Source organism: Macaca fascicularis, chromosome 12, assembly GCF_037993035.2.
Source record: "Macaca fascicularis isolate 582-1 chromosome 12, T2T-MFA8v1.1".
Classification (NCBI taxonomy): domain Eukaryota; kingdom Metazoa; phylum Chordata; class Mammalia; order Primates; family Cercopithecidae; genus Macaca; species Macaca fascicularis.
Genome location: NC_088386.1, coordinates 55,791,733 through 55,810,261, shown reverse-complemented (window position 1 = coordinate 55,810,261; position 18,529 = coordinate 55,791,733). Strand labels below are relative to the sequence as shown.

The 18,529-nt window shown below is 39.0% G+C and overlaps 1 protein-coding gene across 27 annotated transcripts in view; it reads left to right on the top strand.

Annotated features, from left to right (window-relative positions):
• RBMS1 (RNA binding motif single stranded interacting protein 1) overlaps nucleotides 1-18,529 on the top strand; it is a 219,220-nt gene that overhangs the window by 114,287 nt on the left and 86,404 nt on the right. For 15 of the 27 annotated variants that reach the window (XM_005573297.5, XM_005573294.5, XM_005573296.5 and 12 more), the window contains exon 2: nucleotides 9,165-9,340. In XM_005573297.5, the coding sequence (XP_005573354.1) occupies nucleotides 9,165-9,340 (176 nt within the window). Of the gene's footprint in view, nucleotides 1-6,688; nucleotides 6,816-9,164; nucleotides 9,341-18,529 lie in introns of all 27 variants that reach the window. The other 12 variants (XM_074009275.1, XM_074009272.1, XM_074009273.1 and 9 more) reach the window with 3 other exon arrangements.

Sequence of the window (18,529 nt, the reverse complement as noted above, 5' to 3'; positions counted from 1 at the left end):
AAGCCTTCCTCAACCTTTTTGTCCCCTGCCTTTTCATCCTCCCTCCTCCTTGATCTTCCCTTACTTGGACTCTATTTTTAGAAACCATACTGTACTACACCATTATAAGCAATGCAATTAAGGGTAGCTAAGGCTAGGAACCCACTGTTAAAAGCTTTTCCTTTCTGATGAATGCATTCTCTGGTAAGGAAATTTTGAAACCTTGCCTTAGGCCCCTTACTTTCTCTTTTGGTCCTCTAGTTTTCTGGTGATTAATTTAAAATGTCTTCAGTCTGGTATCTTCATATTCACACACCTGTACCCCTTATAAATGCTGTTAGAAAAACTAGAAGGAACAAATTGCACAGGAACTCTTGTGTGTTTCCTGGCCCAGAGTTCTCAGTGGGCAACTTGGCGAGTCACTGGAGTTCTTAGAAGAACTTTTGGAGGAAATACAACAATTGGGCTGATTAGCATGCAGGAGCACAGAACCAGCCCTTAAAAGATACTTGAATGATAAGGAATCTAGTGTCTTGATGGGATCTGGAAGGAAATCTCAGTCAGTCATGTTGTATTCAACAATGCAAGTCTTAACTTTAATTCTGTTATCTGAAGCATAAGAAAATGATGCTTTATTCATGAACTTAGGTGAAGAGATTTCTATGTGGAGATTGCAGTTTTACATGCAAGGATCAACTTTGATGGGTATCTTGGAGAATTAATTATGAAGCCTATTGGAAATTTTTATTTTTATGTTTTATTGCAATAGTGAAGGTAACATGGGTCCATCTCCTTTGACAGGTTTAATCCAACCAAAAAAAAAAAAATTAATACTCTATTGCTCAGTTTCACAGTCTTGAGAAGCTGCAAAGTTTTTTTCCAAACAAGGAACAGTGAAGATATGAGAACCAGTTTCACTAACTAATTAGCTGTGTGATTTTAAGCTTTGATATCCTTGTTATCAAATGGGATTATTTCCCTAACTCCATGGTGTGTATAAGGGAGACACAATGGCTGTGTAAAGGGGCATTACTGTTCTTCATTAATTTAGTTGCTATGTGTTTTTTCACATCCTGGTCTCAGGCATTCCTTCCCTGGCATATCCACAGGAACAACTGATTCCTGGCCAGTTTCTCACCTCTCTGTAGTTCACCTCCCACGTTTAGTTTTGTTTTTCCAGTTCCCTGTGCCAGAACTTCTCCTTCCAGCCGCCATTCCCAGCCCTCTCTCAGTCACTCATATGGCCAAAAACAAACAAAGAAAATATTCTGACTGTGGTGATACTTGGCCCATGTCGGTGTCCCCCTCATTCCTGTTTGATAATTTATTTAAATTGTTAAATTCCTTTTACATCTTGAAAGCATACGGAGAGGAACCGGTGTATGGAAATGAGTGTAGCAAACAGTGTCTTCACGTAGTACTCAGTTCATTTCAGGCGTGATCTTATACTGTTTCCCTGTGAAAATGATAATGTTCTGTAAACTTCTGTCTGCCTTCAGGAGCAACTGTAGTGATTATTTTGCTTCTAGATGAAGGAAATAGTTGATGTATTAAACCAACCTGCTGTTTGGGATGGTGGTGGTGGTCATGGTGGTGGTGGTGGTGGTGGGTGTCGGGGCAACAGGGGTAGGAATGATAACCTTCTTGAACTATAAGGATGAAAACTTTAAAAAGCACTTGAAGAAAATTAAAGGGCAGGTCCTAGCTTTCCTTTCCCTTCAGAATGTACTAGAATTCTTAGAGAAGTGGCTAAGTAAGGTGGGGGTGGGAAGAGGAGGACAGCTTCAGCTATAAGATTGGTCAGAGCACTGTTCTTTAGCCTATTAGTAATAGGAAGGAAATGAGACAATAGAATTTTAAATGACAAGTTTTTGTTTCAAAATTATCTTTGCTGCATGGAAATCTACAACAATGTACATGATTACTAATGTATTTTAGTTCGCATGTCATTAATTTTGTAAATGACCTTTAGATTTGTATTTATAGAGGAGAGACTATTTCTCTCTTCTCTGTAGGGGGTGATATGATAGAGCAGGAAATAGCATTACCCTGTGTATAGTTGCCCTGTGCCTATTGTTGATCCTTTTAGTATAGGAGGCCCAGTGGGACTTCTGGTTGGACGGAGGCATCAGTGTTGTCCATGCAGGAAGTGCTCCCAGATTGCTATCCATAGAGGAAGTCCTCCTTGAGTGCTGCCCACACAGGACATGCTCTCTGAGTGCTGTCCATACAGGAAGTTCTCTCTGAGTGCTGATGAACGCTCTTACTGATGGTGCCAAACCACTCGTGCAGGAAAGGCTGAGGGTCTGCTACTATAACCACCCCGTTTATTCACGAGTGACTTTGTTTTCTATCCATTTTGGTATGCAAATTAAGCCCATATAAATATTATCAAGAAAATGGAATTAGCTTGTTTTCTTTGCCCTTGGAGATACAAGAATGTAGTTTGTTTACCTGACCTGATAACAGGAAAAATTAGGCTAGAGAAGGCTGAGAGACCACTAGGCTCTTTTGGGATTGGTGGGCACTTAGCATGCTTATCCTGCCACCAGGTCCCCTAATTAGATTGAATGTGTGTAAATAGTTGCAAGCTTCATCCACAGAGGGTCTTTTCAAGTTCCAAGGCATCTTCCGGGTTTTGAGAAGCAAAATGTAAAAGGACTACCAGTGATGAAAATGGAACTGGGTAAAATATTGTCCCTTTTTATCCCTTTGTAAGCTTTTTAAAAATTTGTTTGTTTATCATTTGTGCTGCCAAGACACATAATCTGATGACAAAGTGTAATTGCTTTAAATTTATCAGAGTTCTGAAGCTGTAGTGAACGACTTGTCAGTATTTGTATTTTAATCTATGAATGAAGGTTTAATTTTTCACTGTTTTAAGTCATGTCATCCTGAAATGTTGACTCTAATGTTTAGCAGTAATATGCTGAAGCTTTCAAAAGTTGTTTGTAGAATTTATTCTTTAATGAAAAGATTTTTATAAAGTAGAATTTTTAAAACCGCTTTTTTAAGAGCTAATCTTTGTTTTTTTAACACTATGAGACTGTGTGTTCATTAAGTCAACTTAAAGACACCTTTTACTTTCTTAAAAAACATATCTGCCAATGGTGAGGTACAAGGAGGAGTTGGTACCATTCCTTCTGAAACTATTCCAATCAATAGAAAAAGAGGGAATCCTCCCTAACTCTTTTTATGAGGCCAATATCATCCTGATACCAAAGCCTGGCAAGGACACAACAAAAAAAGAGAATTTTAGACCAATATCTCTGATGAACATCGATGCAAAAATCCTCAATAAAATACTGGCAAACCGGATTCAGCAACACATCAAAAAGCTTATCCACCATGATCAAGTGGGCTTCATCCCTGGGATGCAAGGCTGGTTCAATATTCGCAAATCAATAAACATAATCCAGCATATAAACAGAACCAAAGACAAGAACCACATGATTATCTCAATAGATGCAGAAAAGGCTTTTGACAAAATTCAACAGCCCTTCATGCTAAAAACGCTCAATAAATTCGGTATTGATGGAACGTACCTCAAAATAATAAGAGCTATTTATGACAAACCCACAGCCAATATCATACTGAATGGGCAAAAACTGGAAAAATTCCCTTTGAAAACTGGCACAAGACAGGGATGCCCTCTCTCACCACTCCTATTCAACATAGTGTTGGAAGTTCTGGCTAGGGCAATCAGGCAAGAGAAAGAAATCAAGGGTATTCAGTTAGGAAAAGAAGAAGTCAAATTGTCCCTGTTTGCAGATGACATGATTGTATATTTAGAAAACCCCATTGTCTCAGCCCAAAATCTCCTTAAGCTGATAAGCAACTTCAGCAAAGTCTCAGGATACAAAATTAATGTGCAAAAATCACAAGCATTCTTATACACCAGTAACAGGCAAACAGAGAGCCAAATCAGGAATGAACTTCCATTCACAATTGCTTCAAAGAGAATAAAATACCTAGGAATCCAACTTACAAGGGATGTAAAGGACCTCTTCAAGGAGAACTACAAACCACTGCTCAGTGAAATCAAAGAGGACACAAACAAATGGAAGAACATACCATGCTCATGGATAGGAAGAATCAATACCGTGAAAATGGCCATACTGCCCAAGGTAATTTATAGATTCAATGCCATCCCCATCAAGCTACCAATGAGTTTCTTCACAGAATTGGAAAAAACTGCTTTACAGTTCATATGGAACCAAAAAAGAGCCCGCATCTCCAAGACAATCCTAAGTCAAAAGAACAAAGCTGGAGGCATCACGCTACCTGACTTCAAACTATACTACAAGGCTACAGTAACCAAAACAGCATGGTACTGGTACCAAAACAGAGATATAGACCAATGGAACAGAACAGAGTCCTCAGAAATAATACCACACATCTACAGCCATCTGATCTTTGACAAACCTGAGAGAAACAAGAAATGGGGAAAGGATTCCCTATTTAATAAATGGTGCTGGGAAAATTGGCTAGCCATAAGTAGAAAGCTGAAACTGGATCCTTTCCTTACTCCTTATACGAAAATTAATTCAAGATGGATTAGAGACTTAAATGTTAGACCTAATACCATAAAAATCCTAGAGGAAAACCTAGGTAGTACCATTCAGGACATAGGCATGGGCAAAGATTTCATGTCTAAAACACCAAAAGCAACAGCAGCAAAAGCCAAAATTGACAAATGGGATCTCATTAAACTAAAGAGCTTCTGCACAGCAAAAGACACTACCATCAGAGTGAACAGGCAGCCTACAGAATGGGAGAAAATTTTTGCAATCTACTCATCTGACAAAGGGCTAATATCCAGAACCTACAAAGAACTCAAACAAATTTACAAGAAAAAAACAAACAACCCCATCAAAAAGTGGGCAAAGGACATGAACAGATATTTCTCAAAAGAAGACATTCATACAGCCAACAGACACATGAAAAAATGCTCATCATCACTGGCCATCAGAGAAATGCAAATCAAAACCACAATGAGATACCATCTCACACCAGTTAGAATGGCAATCATTAAAAAGTCAGGAAACAACAGGTGCTGGAGAGGATGTGGAGAAATAGGAACACTTTTACACTGTTGGTGGGATTGTAAGCTAGTTCAACCATTATGGAAAACAGTGTGGCGATTCCTCAAGGATCTAGAACTAGATGTACCATATGACCCAGCCATCCCATTACTGGGTATATACCCAAAGGATTATAAATTATGCTGCTATAAAGACACATGCACACGTATGTTTATTGCAGCACTATTCACAATAGCAAAGACTTGGAATCAACCCAAATGTCCATCAGTGACAGATTGGATTAAGAAAATGTGGCACATATACACCATGGAATACTATGCAGCCATAAAAAACGATGAGTTTGACTCCTTTGTAGGGACTTGGATGCAGCTGGAATCCATCATTCTTAGCAAACTATCACAAGAACAGAAAACCAAATACCGCATGTTCTCACTCATAGGTGGGAACTGAACAATGAGATCACTCGGACTCAGGAAGGGGAACATCACACACCGGGGCCTATCATGGGGAGGGGGGAGGGGGGAGGGATTGCCTTGGGAGTTATACCTGATGTAAATGACGAGTTGATGGGTGCAGCACAGCAACATGGCACAACTATACATATGTAACAAAACTGCACGTTATGCACATGTACCCTACAACTTAAAGTATAATAATAATAAATAAATTAAAAAAAAATAAATAAATAAATATCACATTTCAGAGAAGCTTGAATTTGGTAATTAGCAAAAATTATGGGCACAGAAAATGGAAGAATACAAATAGAGCATTCAGGATATAGAAAGTGTTTTGTGGTCCCACGTAGAGTACTGTTTGAAGGCTCTGCTCTGGCTTTGTTTTCTAGCAGATCTGCGTTCAAATTCTAGCCCTGCCACCTTCTAAATGTGTGGCCTTGGCACATTCCTAACCTTTCTTGAGACTCGGTTTCCTAATCTGCACAATGAGAGAACAATAACCTACCTGCCAGTCTGATTGAATTAAGTACGGTAATGTATGTAAAGTACTCAGCAGAGTCTGTATCTGTAGTAGAGATGGGGTTTCACCGTGTTGGCCGGGCTGGTCTCAAACTCCTGGCCCCGTGATCCACCTGCCTTGGCATCCCAAAGTGCTGAGTTTACAGGCGTGAGCGACCACGCCCAGCCCAGTTTCAGTGACTTCTAAAAACATAGTCTTTGGTTTAAAAATTTCTGCACTAGAAAATTAAAAATTGACAACCTGGAATAATTCAATGCTTCTCTCTTTCAGTTTTCTTTCTCTGTCTTCAGTTAGCCCCAAGAAAGAATTGATTTGGAAATAAAATTTGAATTTGAACTTTGTTCTGTATAGGATTCACCAGAGGCTAGTAGTCCTCATTGGGTACATTTAGGAACCCTCTTCTTCTGCCTGGGATCAGATGCTGGGAGATTTCATTCCCTCACAGGGCAAACTTAACAGAGGAAGCAGGGAGGCACAGGCTGTATCTGCTTCCCACAGTGGGAAGATAACTACTGCAGTAAATAGGGATGCCCATCAAATTATATTAAAACAGCTATGTAAATTCAGACATGTAAATCATAGTTGTATTTCTGCCAAAAAATGAATACATAAATAAAAAAACCTACTACTTTCGTGTCTAAATAATCTCCAAATAAGTCATACATCCAAATGTTTCTTTAATTATACAGGTGCATGCCCGCCACTCCCTTTCCACTTCTGGCAAAATCAAAGGTTCGAGTGAATGCAGCCTTGGAATGCAGTCTTTAAAATGCCCGATGGTTCATTTACTTCGTGTTGATGTAATCCCACTAAGAGGTAGGGGCGGGCCTGATCCACAGCTTCTTCCTGACTTCTCCAAGTCTCATCCCAGATGACGGCTTTTCATCGCTCAATGACTGCATTAAACATACTGGGTCCTACTGTGGAAACAGTGTTGCTTGTGTCAGGGATGGTTTCTGAGACACTAATCAAGGGAGGTTTAAGGGAAAATTCAGTCCTGCCTAGTTTTAATAGCTACAAGTTATCTGTGTCAATCAAAGGCTTGAGACAGAAGGCAGGCGTGTGGGCTACTTTCCAGCACCTCTGTTCTCACTGATGTGAAAAATAGAGTAGGGCTGGATGGCAGGTACCAACTCAGTGGCTTCAGAGAAGGACCACAGGCTTTGTGGGGCATGGCCAGTTCTCTGAGGTGCCACCTGTGGCAGAGCAAGTGTCAGAGTTTGGTCTTAGTTTTATATCTAGAAAGTAGTTAGCCCCTAGAGAAAAACCAGAGGTTTGGGGAAAGGATATGAGTTCAGCTGCTCGTTAAGGGCGTGAATCAAATAGATTTGGTAGGACGTGATCTCAGGCTGCTTTTATTTTGGGATTAAGCAGTACTGATGTTCCCAGTTCAAGTTCAGCCTTCAGTGAATAGCATTTCTGCATTGACTATTATTGACCCTTTGCTGCTCTCTTTCTAAAAGAAATAAGGAAAGTAAAGTGGTGTTTGGACTCAGATGATATCTTAGCAAGAACCTGGGAAGTGGAAGGAAGGATCTGGAAGATACAAGATCAGAAGAAATAGTTAACATATCTAAATTAATGGGGCCAGGCATGATGATTCATGCCTGTAATCCCAGCACTTTGGGAAACCAAGGCGAGCGGATCACCTGAGGTCTGGAGTTCAAGACCAGCCAGGTCAACATGGTGAAACCCCGTCTCTACTAAAAATACAAAAATTAGCCAGGCATGGTGCTGTGTGTCTATAATCCCAGCTACTTGGGAGGCTGAGGCAAGAGAATCGCTGGAACCCAGGAGGCGGTTCCGGTGAGCCAAGATCGCACCACTGCACTCCAGCCTGGGTGACAGAGCGAGACTCCGTCTCAAAAAAATAAAAATAAATTAATGAGATCCCCGTGTGTTGGGATATTATGGAATTAGGATGACCATGGCAGAAGCTGGGTACAAAACTAGGAATCTATAGTGGGCAACGGAGGTTGCTGATGAGGTAAATGAGGGTATGCTTATTGCAAGGGATCTGCTTCTCCAACCTTCCACTGTGGGATTTGATTTGTCTTCTGTAGACATGCCTGACTTTTCTTGATTGTGCTGGTAAAAACTAAGCCATGAGATTTGAACCTTTTAACTGTCTAATGACTATTTAATTTTGGATGTTCAGACTGTTCATGAGTGATGTCTTTGAGTTAGTACAGTATATTTATTATTTAGACAATGTGAGGTGAGAAAGCATCCCTGTCCTGGTGTGAAATTGCCACGCATTTGCTGTGAGGACACTTGGGGTTGTGTGCCCTTTCATCTTGAGCTGAGCCGTTTAACTTCCTCAAAGTCATGTGTGTGGCACTGGGTCAGAGAACTGTTGGTTCTTTCTGTCGGTGCACAGAGAATTATCTGGTGTGAGTACAATTTCAGACATTCTTCTTAGGTGGCTGCTGACTGTAAAACCACACTGAGTCCTTTGGTTGCAGGCTTTACAAGAATTGTGGTGGGTGCTGCAAGCTGGGAATGTTTCCAGCTTGGACACTGTTCTCACAGGGGTTAAATTTCACAAGGTTAGCCAGAGCGAAAGGCAGCCTGCCTGGGAATCTTACCCAGATGTCTCAATGTAAGTCGTGTGCCTGTCTTAGAACTAGGTGAGATTGTCCTTATTGGAAGATCTGGATTAAACCCTTTCTTATACTTGAGGAGTAATTTTTTTTTTGAAGAGTCATCCTAATAAAATTATAAGCAACTTTCAATCAAACGTTCTTCAGAATTTGAAAACCTTTTCAAAGTCTAGTGATTTCTAAATTACTGTATATTAAGATGGTATCATCTAACTTCATGCACATTAATTTTGAGTCTCAGTAGATGTGTTCCCGAAAAATGCGTGAATAAATTAATCTTACATAAATTTAGTCACATTTAAGGTGCTCATAGAGAACTTTTACTGAGTAAACCCTGTTATCAATTTTATGTTGAAGAAGAGGCCTTTTTTAAAGTAGCGTGAACAGACCTTTTAAAAGGGTAAATTAAAATTTATACCTCAAAGTAGCTTAAGGTAATCTATATTTAAATCTTGGTAACTTCATTTTATTTGGGAGATCATACAGCCGCTGAATGACAGCCTCTGAATGGTGTCAGTCTCCTAATGCTAGCATACTAAGGCTCCTGATCTTTGTTTTCCAGCAGTCTCTGGTCCCAGCCCACCCCATGGCCCCTCCCAGTCCCAGCACCACCAGCAGTAATAACAACAGTAGCAGCAGTAGCAACTCAGGATGGGATCAGCTCAGCAAAACGAACCTCTATATCCGAGGACTGCCTCCCAACACCACCGACCAGGACCTGGTGAAGCTCTGTCAACCGTAAGTAGTAGTTGTTCGTATTATTTTAGCTGCTAAGTATCTTCTTGATCATATTATAGGGTGATCTATACTGCATTGTAAGAGACGTTTATAAGAAATACCTGTGGACTCTCAGTATCGCAACAATAAAAAATGGGTTTCAAGTTTTAACTTCTTAAATACTTTTTCAGTCAATATTAATATCATCAGACTGGCTACATATCAAAATGAACTGGAGCATTTTCTCAATAGAATTTGACTTTATGGGCATATGAGAAGTAAAATGTGAATTAAAAAAAATTTTTTTTGGCTAGATATTTTTCAGGAGTTCTCATTTTTTGTGGATGCACCTCTGAGGGCCGGTCTAGCCTATGAGAGGAACTTTAGCTGTCACTGCTTGTCAGAAAGGTTGTTAACCATCTAACATCATACTGAATGTAAGCTCTTAATTCCAGCCGGGACCATATTAGTCTGCCTCCATTAGCATCCATAGTTTTGTAGTCTGGATTGTTCACCCTCATCACTTCAGGAATAAGAACTCAATTCTACCCTTTCAGAGTGTTATGAAGAAATGTGTGCATGTGCATAAAGTTCCAAAGTAAATTTGCATTATATGCTAATGCTGTCAATGAATAGAATATAATGTGCTTCTTTGCTGCAATTACATTAACTTACTAAGTAAGAAAGCACTAATTTTAAAACAAGGAGCCAGAAGCACTGTATAGTGCAAAGATCATTGTGTAAGGACTGAAAGCATCAAATTGCATTGAGCTATAAAAGCCTACACATATAACAGTACTTTTTATTTATCCCAAGACAATAATGGTCCCTTAAAAAGAGAATTTTGCATAATTGCAGTAGGAGACTTTTGCTAGAGAATGTTTCCTATTACCTGAATTTCAAAACACCTGATTGATAACATCTCATTTCTCTTTTCCTGGTTAAAATCCAGATTCATTACTTCTTACTTTTTTTTAAGAAAAAAAACTTTCAAAGCTAACTTGGTCAGTTATTTCCAAACTGGAACTAAAAGTAACATCTGGCCTTCCATGGGTGGGGAAGGGGTGATGGTTGTTTTGCTGTGTTTTGTTCTGAAAGGGGAGGGGTGGGACAGTAGGTGGTAGCTTTTCAGGATCTGGAGAGCTTTCTAGAAGGCCATCCCTCCCAGCACTCTCCCTGTGCTTTTCTCATGTCCCCCTTTTTGATCAGCCCTTGTGGACTTTGACTCCAGTCCTTGGCTTTTGGGGCAGTGAAATAATGCCCTGCATTAGAGACTGCTGTGAAAGCAAGCCCAGCTCTTGGGGTTTGTCATTGCTGGCTGGAGGCAGAGGGAACCCTGCCAGGCACACCCTGCCCTATTGCAGCTGTTCAAGACCACAAATAGGCCTTTTGCTATCTCCTCTGCTGCTGGCCTTTCAGTGGTGTTGTCTTATGTTTTTGCAGCGTAATTACAGGTAGATAGAGCCCCATAAAGTCTAAGGAATGAAAAATATGACTGTAAGAAACAGAAGAATGAAGCTAACTCTCAAATTCATGAGGTATAAGAGAAGAGGAGAGGTATTCAAAAAACAAATTGTTCTTCAGCTATTGTTGAATTATGTAGGGTGAGTTTTGATGTTAAGGAGACAGTTAACCCTAAAATACTGGAGTAACGCCGTGTTTTATATACAGTAAATATGTACTTGAAAAATTGAGTCAGTAATTTTTTTTTGAACCGAATCATATTCCAAAATGGCAGAAGAACATTTTATCATTTTTCCTAGAATATTCATTTCTTTTTTGTTGTTCTCTTTGACATGTATGGATTTTCTTAACGTATGTAAACATTACCCTCCTTCCTTTTATCAATAGCAGCAATAATGCTTTGCAACCCTCACTGTCTCCCATCACTTGCAAAGGAAGGCTCTTGTACAATCCCAGGTTTCATACTGAAGTCTGATAATAGTCTTCTTGATATGTATCATACAGAGGCAAAACATAACAATAACAGAGGACTCTGTCTCATAATTTGCTGGGAACTTCATTCCATGTAATACAGAAAATCTAGTAAATACCAAATTTGACTTGCTGAGAGTTTCGTGTCTTGGAATGTAGAGAAAGCACAAAAGAGCATTCCTGTTCTGGACTTAATTGTTTCCAATAAAGAAGAGCTAGTTGGTGACATAGAAGTGACAAGAACCTTATGAGAAAGTGACTCATCCTAGAGCTTAAAAAACCACTGGACATAATTAGAGATTTTTAGAAAAGTAGGTATCAGAAACGTCTCAGAAAAAAAAGATATAAATCTATACCTCTAACAAAGAAAAGAAATACTTAGAACTAAAAACTTAGCACTGTAATTACAAATTGACCTGATGAGGCTGAATTAGGAGGGGAAATGATGGAAACAAATGATTTGGCTCTCCAGGGGGCTTGGATATTTTAGAGGATTATTTAACAGAAAGATGGGGACAAGCAGGAATGTTTATCACGGTGGCCCAATTCCATACAAATGGTGCATGAAGTCCAAAGGCATGTATGACATGAAGATTTTAAAAACTAGAGAGGAAAACAAAAACTATTTTTTAAAAACTGTGTTTGAAGTAGAACATAGAGATGCTGTAATGTTAGAGGCGGTTACAGTGGAAAAGCAGATGTTGTGATACTGAGATGACAAGGAAAGGCAGCCCCACCCAGACTCAAAAGAGGGAGTCATGACCCTGCAAAGTGTAGATCACTATGGCTAAGAAGAGAAAGCATGTTGGGTAGGGGCTCAGACAGGAAGCCAACCAGCCTAAGTTCCTGATACAGGGTGGTGACGGTGGTGTCAGGTAATCTGGATTGAAAAGAGATAAATTTCCTAGAAGCTTTTAATGAAAGATGTCAACCAGCTCTATTAACTTCTAAATTGTGAAACACATACGAAAAATCTTGGAACCTTGACTGCTTTATGCTGCAGCAAGTTTACTCGCTATTTCTAAGAGGTTATCTATTCACAAACAAGATACCAGTTCAGTTAACCAGCAAGTTCAGGAAATGGAACAACCCAGGTGGCCGAAAGGATTCATCTACTGCCCCTTGGCTTAATTCTCTTCCTTCTCTGAAATCAAGCCAAACAAACACTGTGCTTGACCGTGCTTATCTGTGTGGTGTATTTGTCACCTAAATATTTGCCAATGCAATATTTCTCTCATTGAGACTTCTTAGGCAGACTTTTTAGATAGATGAATTGAGGGCTCATGTTGTGTCCATTTTGTTGACATCTTAGCCATTTTTATTTTGCCTTCAGACTTTCAACTGAAACTGCACTAGCATCTTAAATATCCCTAGCTTTTTTTCACTCTCATCCCTCTCCTCCTCAACTCTCTGCTCTTCAGGTTTGTTTTCTTGGCTGCCTCCTCCATAGTCCCATCCTCTGATAGGGGTATTCTCTACTCTTTTTACTTTCCTGTACATTTTCCATTTGAATATTTTATTTTTACCCATATTCAACCTCAAATTCAAAATATCCTCTCTCTCAACACTGTCTCTTTTCCAAATTTACTTTTTTAAACATGAAGCTTTAGGAGAGCTTTAGGAGTCAGCAGCTCCTTCTCTTTGTCCCTTAGTCACTAAGTTTTATGGATTCTTCTTTGGCCCTTCTTCCTTCTTCTCCCTGCCAGAAGAACCAGGTGACTCCTCCCTCCCTACAGTGTGACAGGAGAACAATTTGCTCCTCTGCTACCTCCCCTCTGGTGCCTCCCCTCGCCTTCTCTATTCAGCAAGGCCAAGTCCAAACTCTCTCTGCCTCCTTTATGCTTGGACCATACCAGTAACTCTCCTCTTTATTTCTTAATTTTTACGTGTTGCCAGCTCATAATCAGCATCTTATTTCCATATAGTTCTGTTCTCCAAGTGCCTGTTACATTACTTAGCCACATGTCTGTGACAGTATATGATGCTAACAGTGTATTATCTTATACAGATTTGTCACCCTGACTACAAAGGCATTGTAGTCAGGATTGCTAGGTTTGGTATCCCAGAGTTACCTAAAAGTGCTAGGCAAATACTGAATTCCCAGTCAACAGACTGTAAAATAGGTCAAATAATGCTATTATCAAAAATTGTGATAAGCATTAAATCAAATAATGTAAGTAAAAGAGCTGGTCCAGAGCCTAGATCACAGTTGTCTCTGAACAAATATTAGTATCCCTTGTTTCTTCCATCCTTGAAATTCTAACTGCTAGAATAAACTTAATTTATATTGAATTCTACATTTAAAACAAAGGAGGAAGAAACTCCACCAGATTTTGATTTTGAAAGCTAAGAAAGCCAGGGAAGTAGCTTATGCTAACATAACCTCCAACCTCCTCTTCCTTGAGGCTTTTTTTTTTTGCGGGGGGTGGGAGGGGTACAGGCATACCTCGTTTTACTGTGCTTTACAGATATTGCTTTAAAAAAATAGACAAATTGAAGGTTTGTAACAACCCTGCATTGGGCAAGTCTATTGGCATTTTTCCAATAGCATATGCTCACTTTATGTCTCTGCATCACATTTTGGTAATTTTCACAATATTTCAAACTTTTTCATCATTATTATGTCTGTTGTGGTGATCTGTGATTAGTGATCTTTAATGTTAATTGTTTTGGGGCACCACAAACCATTCCCATATAGGACTTAATAAATGTTGTGTGTGTTCTGCCTGCTCCACTGACGGGTCATTCCCCTTCTGTCTCCCTCTCCTCCGTTTTCTCTGAGATATAATATTGAAATTAGGCCAAATAATAGCCCTGCAGTCGCCTCTAAGTGTTCAAGTGAAAGGAAGAATCTCCCATCTCTCACTTTAAATTAAAAGCTTTTAAAATGAAAATTAAGCTTGGTTAGAAAGCCATGCTGAAAGCCGAGATAGACCAAAAGCTAGGTCTCTTGCACCAAACAGCCCGCAAAGGAAAAGTTGAAGGAAATTCAAAGTGCCACTCCAGTGAACAAATGAATAAGAAAGCAAAACATCCTTATTGCTGATGTGGAGAATATTTGAGTGATCTGAATAAAAGATCAAACCAGCTACAACATTCCCTTAAGCCAAAACATTATCCAGAGCAAGACCCTACTTCTTCAACCCTGTGAAGGCTGAGAGAAGTGAGCCTTCTCTCTTCAATGCTATGAAACAGCATTGCATGCTATAGAGAAATCTTTCATGAAAGGAAGAGTCCATTGATGCAGCAATCTTCACTGTTGTCTTATTTTAAGAAATTGCCACAGCCACCCCAGCCTTCAGCTGCCACCACCCTGATCAGTCAGCAGCCATTAGAATCAAGGCAAAATCCTCAGCCAACGAAAAGATTACAACTTAGGCTGAAAGTTCGGATGGTTAATACTTTTTTATAATAAAATATTTTTTAAGAGATTGGAGTGCAGTGGCTATTTATTCTCAAGCATGACTGTAGTGCAGTGCAGCCTTGAACTCCTGGGCTCAAGTGATTCTGCCTCAGCCTTCTGAGTAGCTGGAGTTACAGGTGTGCACCACTGTGCCTGGCTAATACAGCATTTTTTAAATTACGGTATGCACACCGGGCTTTTTTATACATAATGTTATTACATAATAAACTACAATATAGTGTAAATATAACTTTTACTTATGCTTGGGAAACAAAAAAAATTTGTTTGACTTGTTTTATTGCAATACTCGCTTTATGGCAGTGGTCTGGAACCAAACCTGCAGTGTCTCTGAGATATGCTTGTGTTTGCAGAAGAATTGTTTCAGCCACATGCTACCCACACCTGATTATTGCTCATCATAATAATTACCGTGCATGTGAAATACTCATTGTGTCCAGCCTTTTTTAAAGATTTACAAATAGCATAAGTGTGCAAGATTTGGTAATGGCTCTCCCTGATTTGTAGTGGAGTAAATGTCTGAGAGTCTCTGTTGGCCCAGGCTGGGTAGCTTAAAGGTTGCTATGGTATTGACATCATATGAAGAGTTCTAGGTAACTCAGTGTAACAGTAACTTATTTTAATGGAAAAACCAGTGACTTGATATTAAAACAAAATGAGGTATCTCTACTCTTTCCGTCTTCTACAGACAGCCCTTCCCTCATTCCTAAACCAATTCTTGATTCAGTAAATTTCTAATTTGTTTCCAAGTGCAGTAAAACATATGATTTTAATAGAAACATGAAATTAAATCTAGCTTATGATATGATAGCCTGTTACTATTTAAAAGGAAATATTTTTGAAAGGAAACTATTTAAAAGGAAACTATTTAAAAAGAAATATTTTTGAAATGTAATTGGTTTCCCCTTTTGTAATATTCAATGCATACTTATTTTCTATCCCTTTGTTTTGTTTTCTCTGTAAGTTTTCCTTGTGTTTTTGAACACAGCACAGATCTTAAAAGGTGAAACAGTAAAGCAAGACAGGTCAGCAGAGAGACAGGATAGTATTATCACCAATGTGGTGGACTGGGAGAAGCCAGAAGGCTAACCTTGATGTGAAGGAATTGGGGTGGCTTTCAGGAAGGAGATGACATCTCAGCCTTAAAGGACAAGGAAAATTTCATGAAGGGTGAAAGCAATAGTATCCTCCGGGCATCAAGAAGTGCCCAGCAGATGTGAGAACCTTGGATGTTTAAAAAGGTACAGAGAGGGCTTCTTGGTGCAGAGCTGGCACTCGGCAGTTGTTAGTTACCCAGGGTTCCCGTGACGGGATGTCAGTGGGTGTAAAGGAATGTGAGGCGGTAGGTATAGGTTGGGGGCATACCGTTACCATCTTGACTGAGACAGTTAACGCCAACATTTTAGTTTGGAGTTTATTCTTTAGTTACAGACAAAAAGCTGTTGGAGTGGAAGAGTAGCATAATGAATTTCTCTCCTTTCTTTCTGTCTCTCTCGGATGCTAATTTTGACACAAGCAGAAAGGGTGGATTGGAGAAGGCGAGGACTCTCATAGGTGAGAGGGAAGCCTCTAGTTGCATTAACAGAGAGAGCACACATGAAAGGCACCGACTTTTAGTGGTTCTCTCTTAGTCCCGAAACTCCAGAGTCTCCCTGTGTTCCCCAGATTTGACCATGCTTTTGTTTGCGTTACCACAAATAGGGCCCATTGAACCACTTGCTTTTCTGAAACCACTAGCTAATTTGTTGAATGCTGATTTAGATTAATTTTTTGAGATGGAGTCTCACTCTGTTCCCTGGGCTGGAGTGCAGTGGTGCAATCAGCTCACTGCAACCTCTGCCTCCCAGGTTCGAGCAATTCTCCTGCCTCAGCCTCCCGAGTAGCTGGGATTTAAAAGAATATTTTAAATTATTCTTACTGTCGTAAGAAATTAGGGCAACTAACAGGAAAAGGACAACTTGAAATGGTTATATTCATTATTTGTACATCTCCATTGATCTCTGTAACACTGAGATTTCTTAAGCAATCCATCTGCTAAAAGATGTTTTCTCTCCACCCTGAAATTAAACGATCATCTCTTTTATTACAAAATGATTAGGCTACCTTTAGGGTAAAATTTGAAAGTGAAGGCATTCTAATAAATTGAATAGTTTTTTGATGCTTGATCAGCTTTTACCCTATTACAAAGTTACCTTCAACATTTACTCTGAAGGGAGCAATGGGCCCAACAGACCCAGTGTTTTGAAATCCCTATGTAAATAGGAAATCTTTTGGAATGTGTAGAAATTACATGAAATAGAAGAGCCTTTATTTTTAATACAAAAGAATGATCCTGTAATGAGATAGGAAAATCATTCCACCCAAGAGGGACTCAGTTCTTTAAAATTGAAGAGAGAATTTTGAGTCAGGGGACCCAAGGTCAAGTGACTCAGTCCAAAATGCCTGAACATACCCTTAGTTATTACATTTATTTTAGAAAGAAAGACACACACATGCTTCACATGTGTTCTACACAGGAGTATTCAGATAGCTATGCAGATGTGACAGACATAGACCAAACGTTTCATTGCCTGCATTCACATCATTCTAAAGCAACACCTCTGAGCCTTAGAAACCCTCATGTAGGGTTAAATTAGAGGCTAATATAAGGGAATAGCTTCTCTTTAAGATATAATTTGCCCTTTATGTGTTGTCTTCCAAGAAAATTGAAGAACTGTCCTACTGCTGGTGATGATGATAATGGTTATGGTGTATTTAACTCACAGGCATTACAATAAAACACCCACAGATGATTTTTTCTTTGGTAGCTACTACATCTCAGGTAATTGAGATCTGGGCATATTGAGCTGTTTTATATTGTATTGTAGTTGTTTGAATGTTCTGTCTTTTTTTAAATGGTATTTTACAAAGCTACTGAAATCTATATCTAGTGATTTTTTATTTCTTACATTTCTTTGAGGGACAAGGAAAGAAAAATAAAAGTAAACAAAAACATGGAGTTGTGGGCAAATAGTTCTTCTCTCATTAAGTGTGTCCTTTAAAAATTAAAAAAAAAAAAACCAAAAACCTAATCTTTATTGACTGGTAAAAAATGTTTTAATTTTCCCAAAAAGTGAAAATTGGGTTAAGATGATGAGTTTTCTTCAGTTAATTATAGAAAATGCCTTCCATTTTTGTGTCTATTACTATTATATAGCTTCTTGCGCCCATTTACAAATTTGATTTTACAAATCACAGGATTTTTTTGATTTCCAAATGTTTTTGTCCCATAAAACAACTCATTTTTATCCTCTCAAGTTCTTTCATCATTGATCTAGAATATTCTCCATACATAAAATATTAATAACAGTATTTTCCGGAACTTGGCTTGCTTCTATTATTGCTGGCGTAATAGGATGACACGTAATAAATAACACAGTGAGGGCTTAGACCAAGGAACTTGAGCATATTGCTGAAAAGTGTGATCTATATAACGTGCAGTTTACAGAATTTGTCTCATCGTTGTAAAAAGGAATGCCAATCTGCTAAGTAAAAATATTGAGTCACTAATTGTAACTTAATTCTCTCATCATGGACAGTATTCTAGTAAGGTTCCATGTCAAAGAGTTTAACACATGATGCATTTGAGACTGAGCAAAACACAGAACCTTTGCGATCTCCCACCCGCCCCATAAATGGACACAAAAGCAGAGTTGAGAGCTTAAGAGCAGTTGTGTAAGTAACTGAATCTTCTTGCCATTCATCTCTTGGGTAAGCGAAATGTAGAATCATTTTCTTGTTCATGTTAGTTGCATCATTTCTTTTCTTGGTTTAGAAAAATTTTGGTACTTTAAGAAATACTTTATGTATAATAC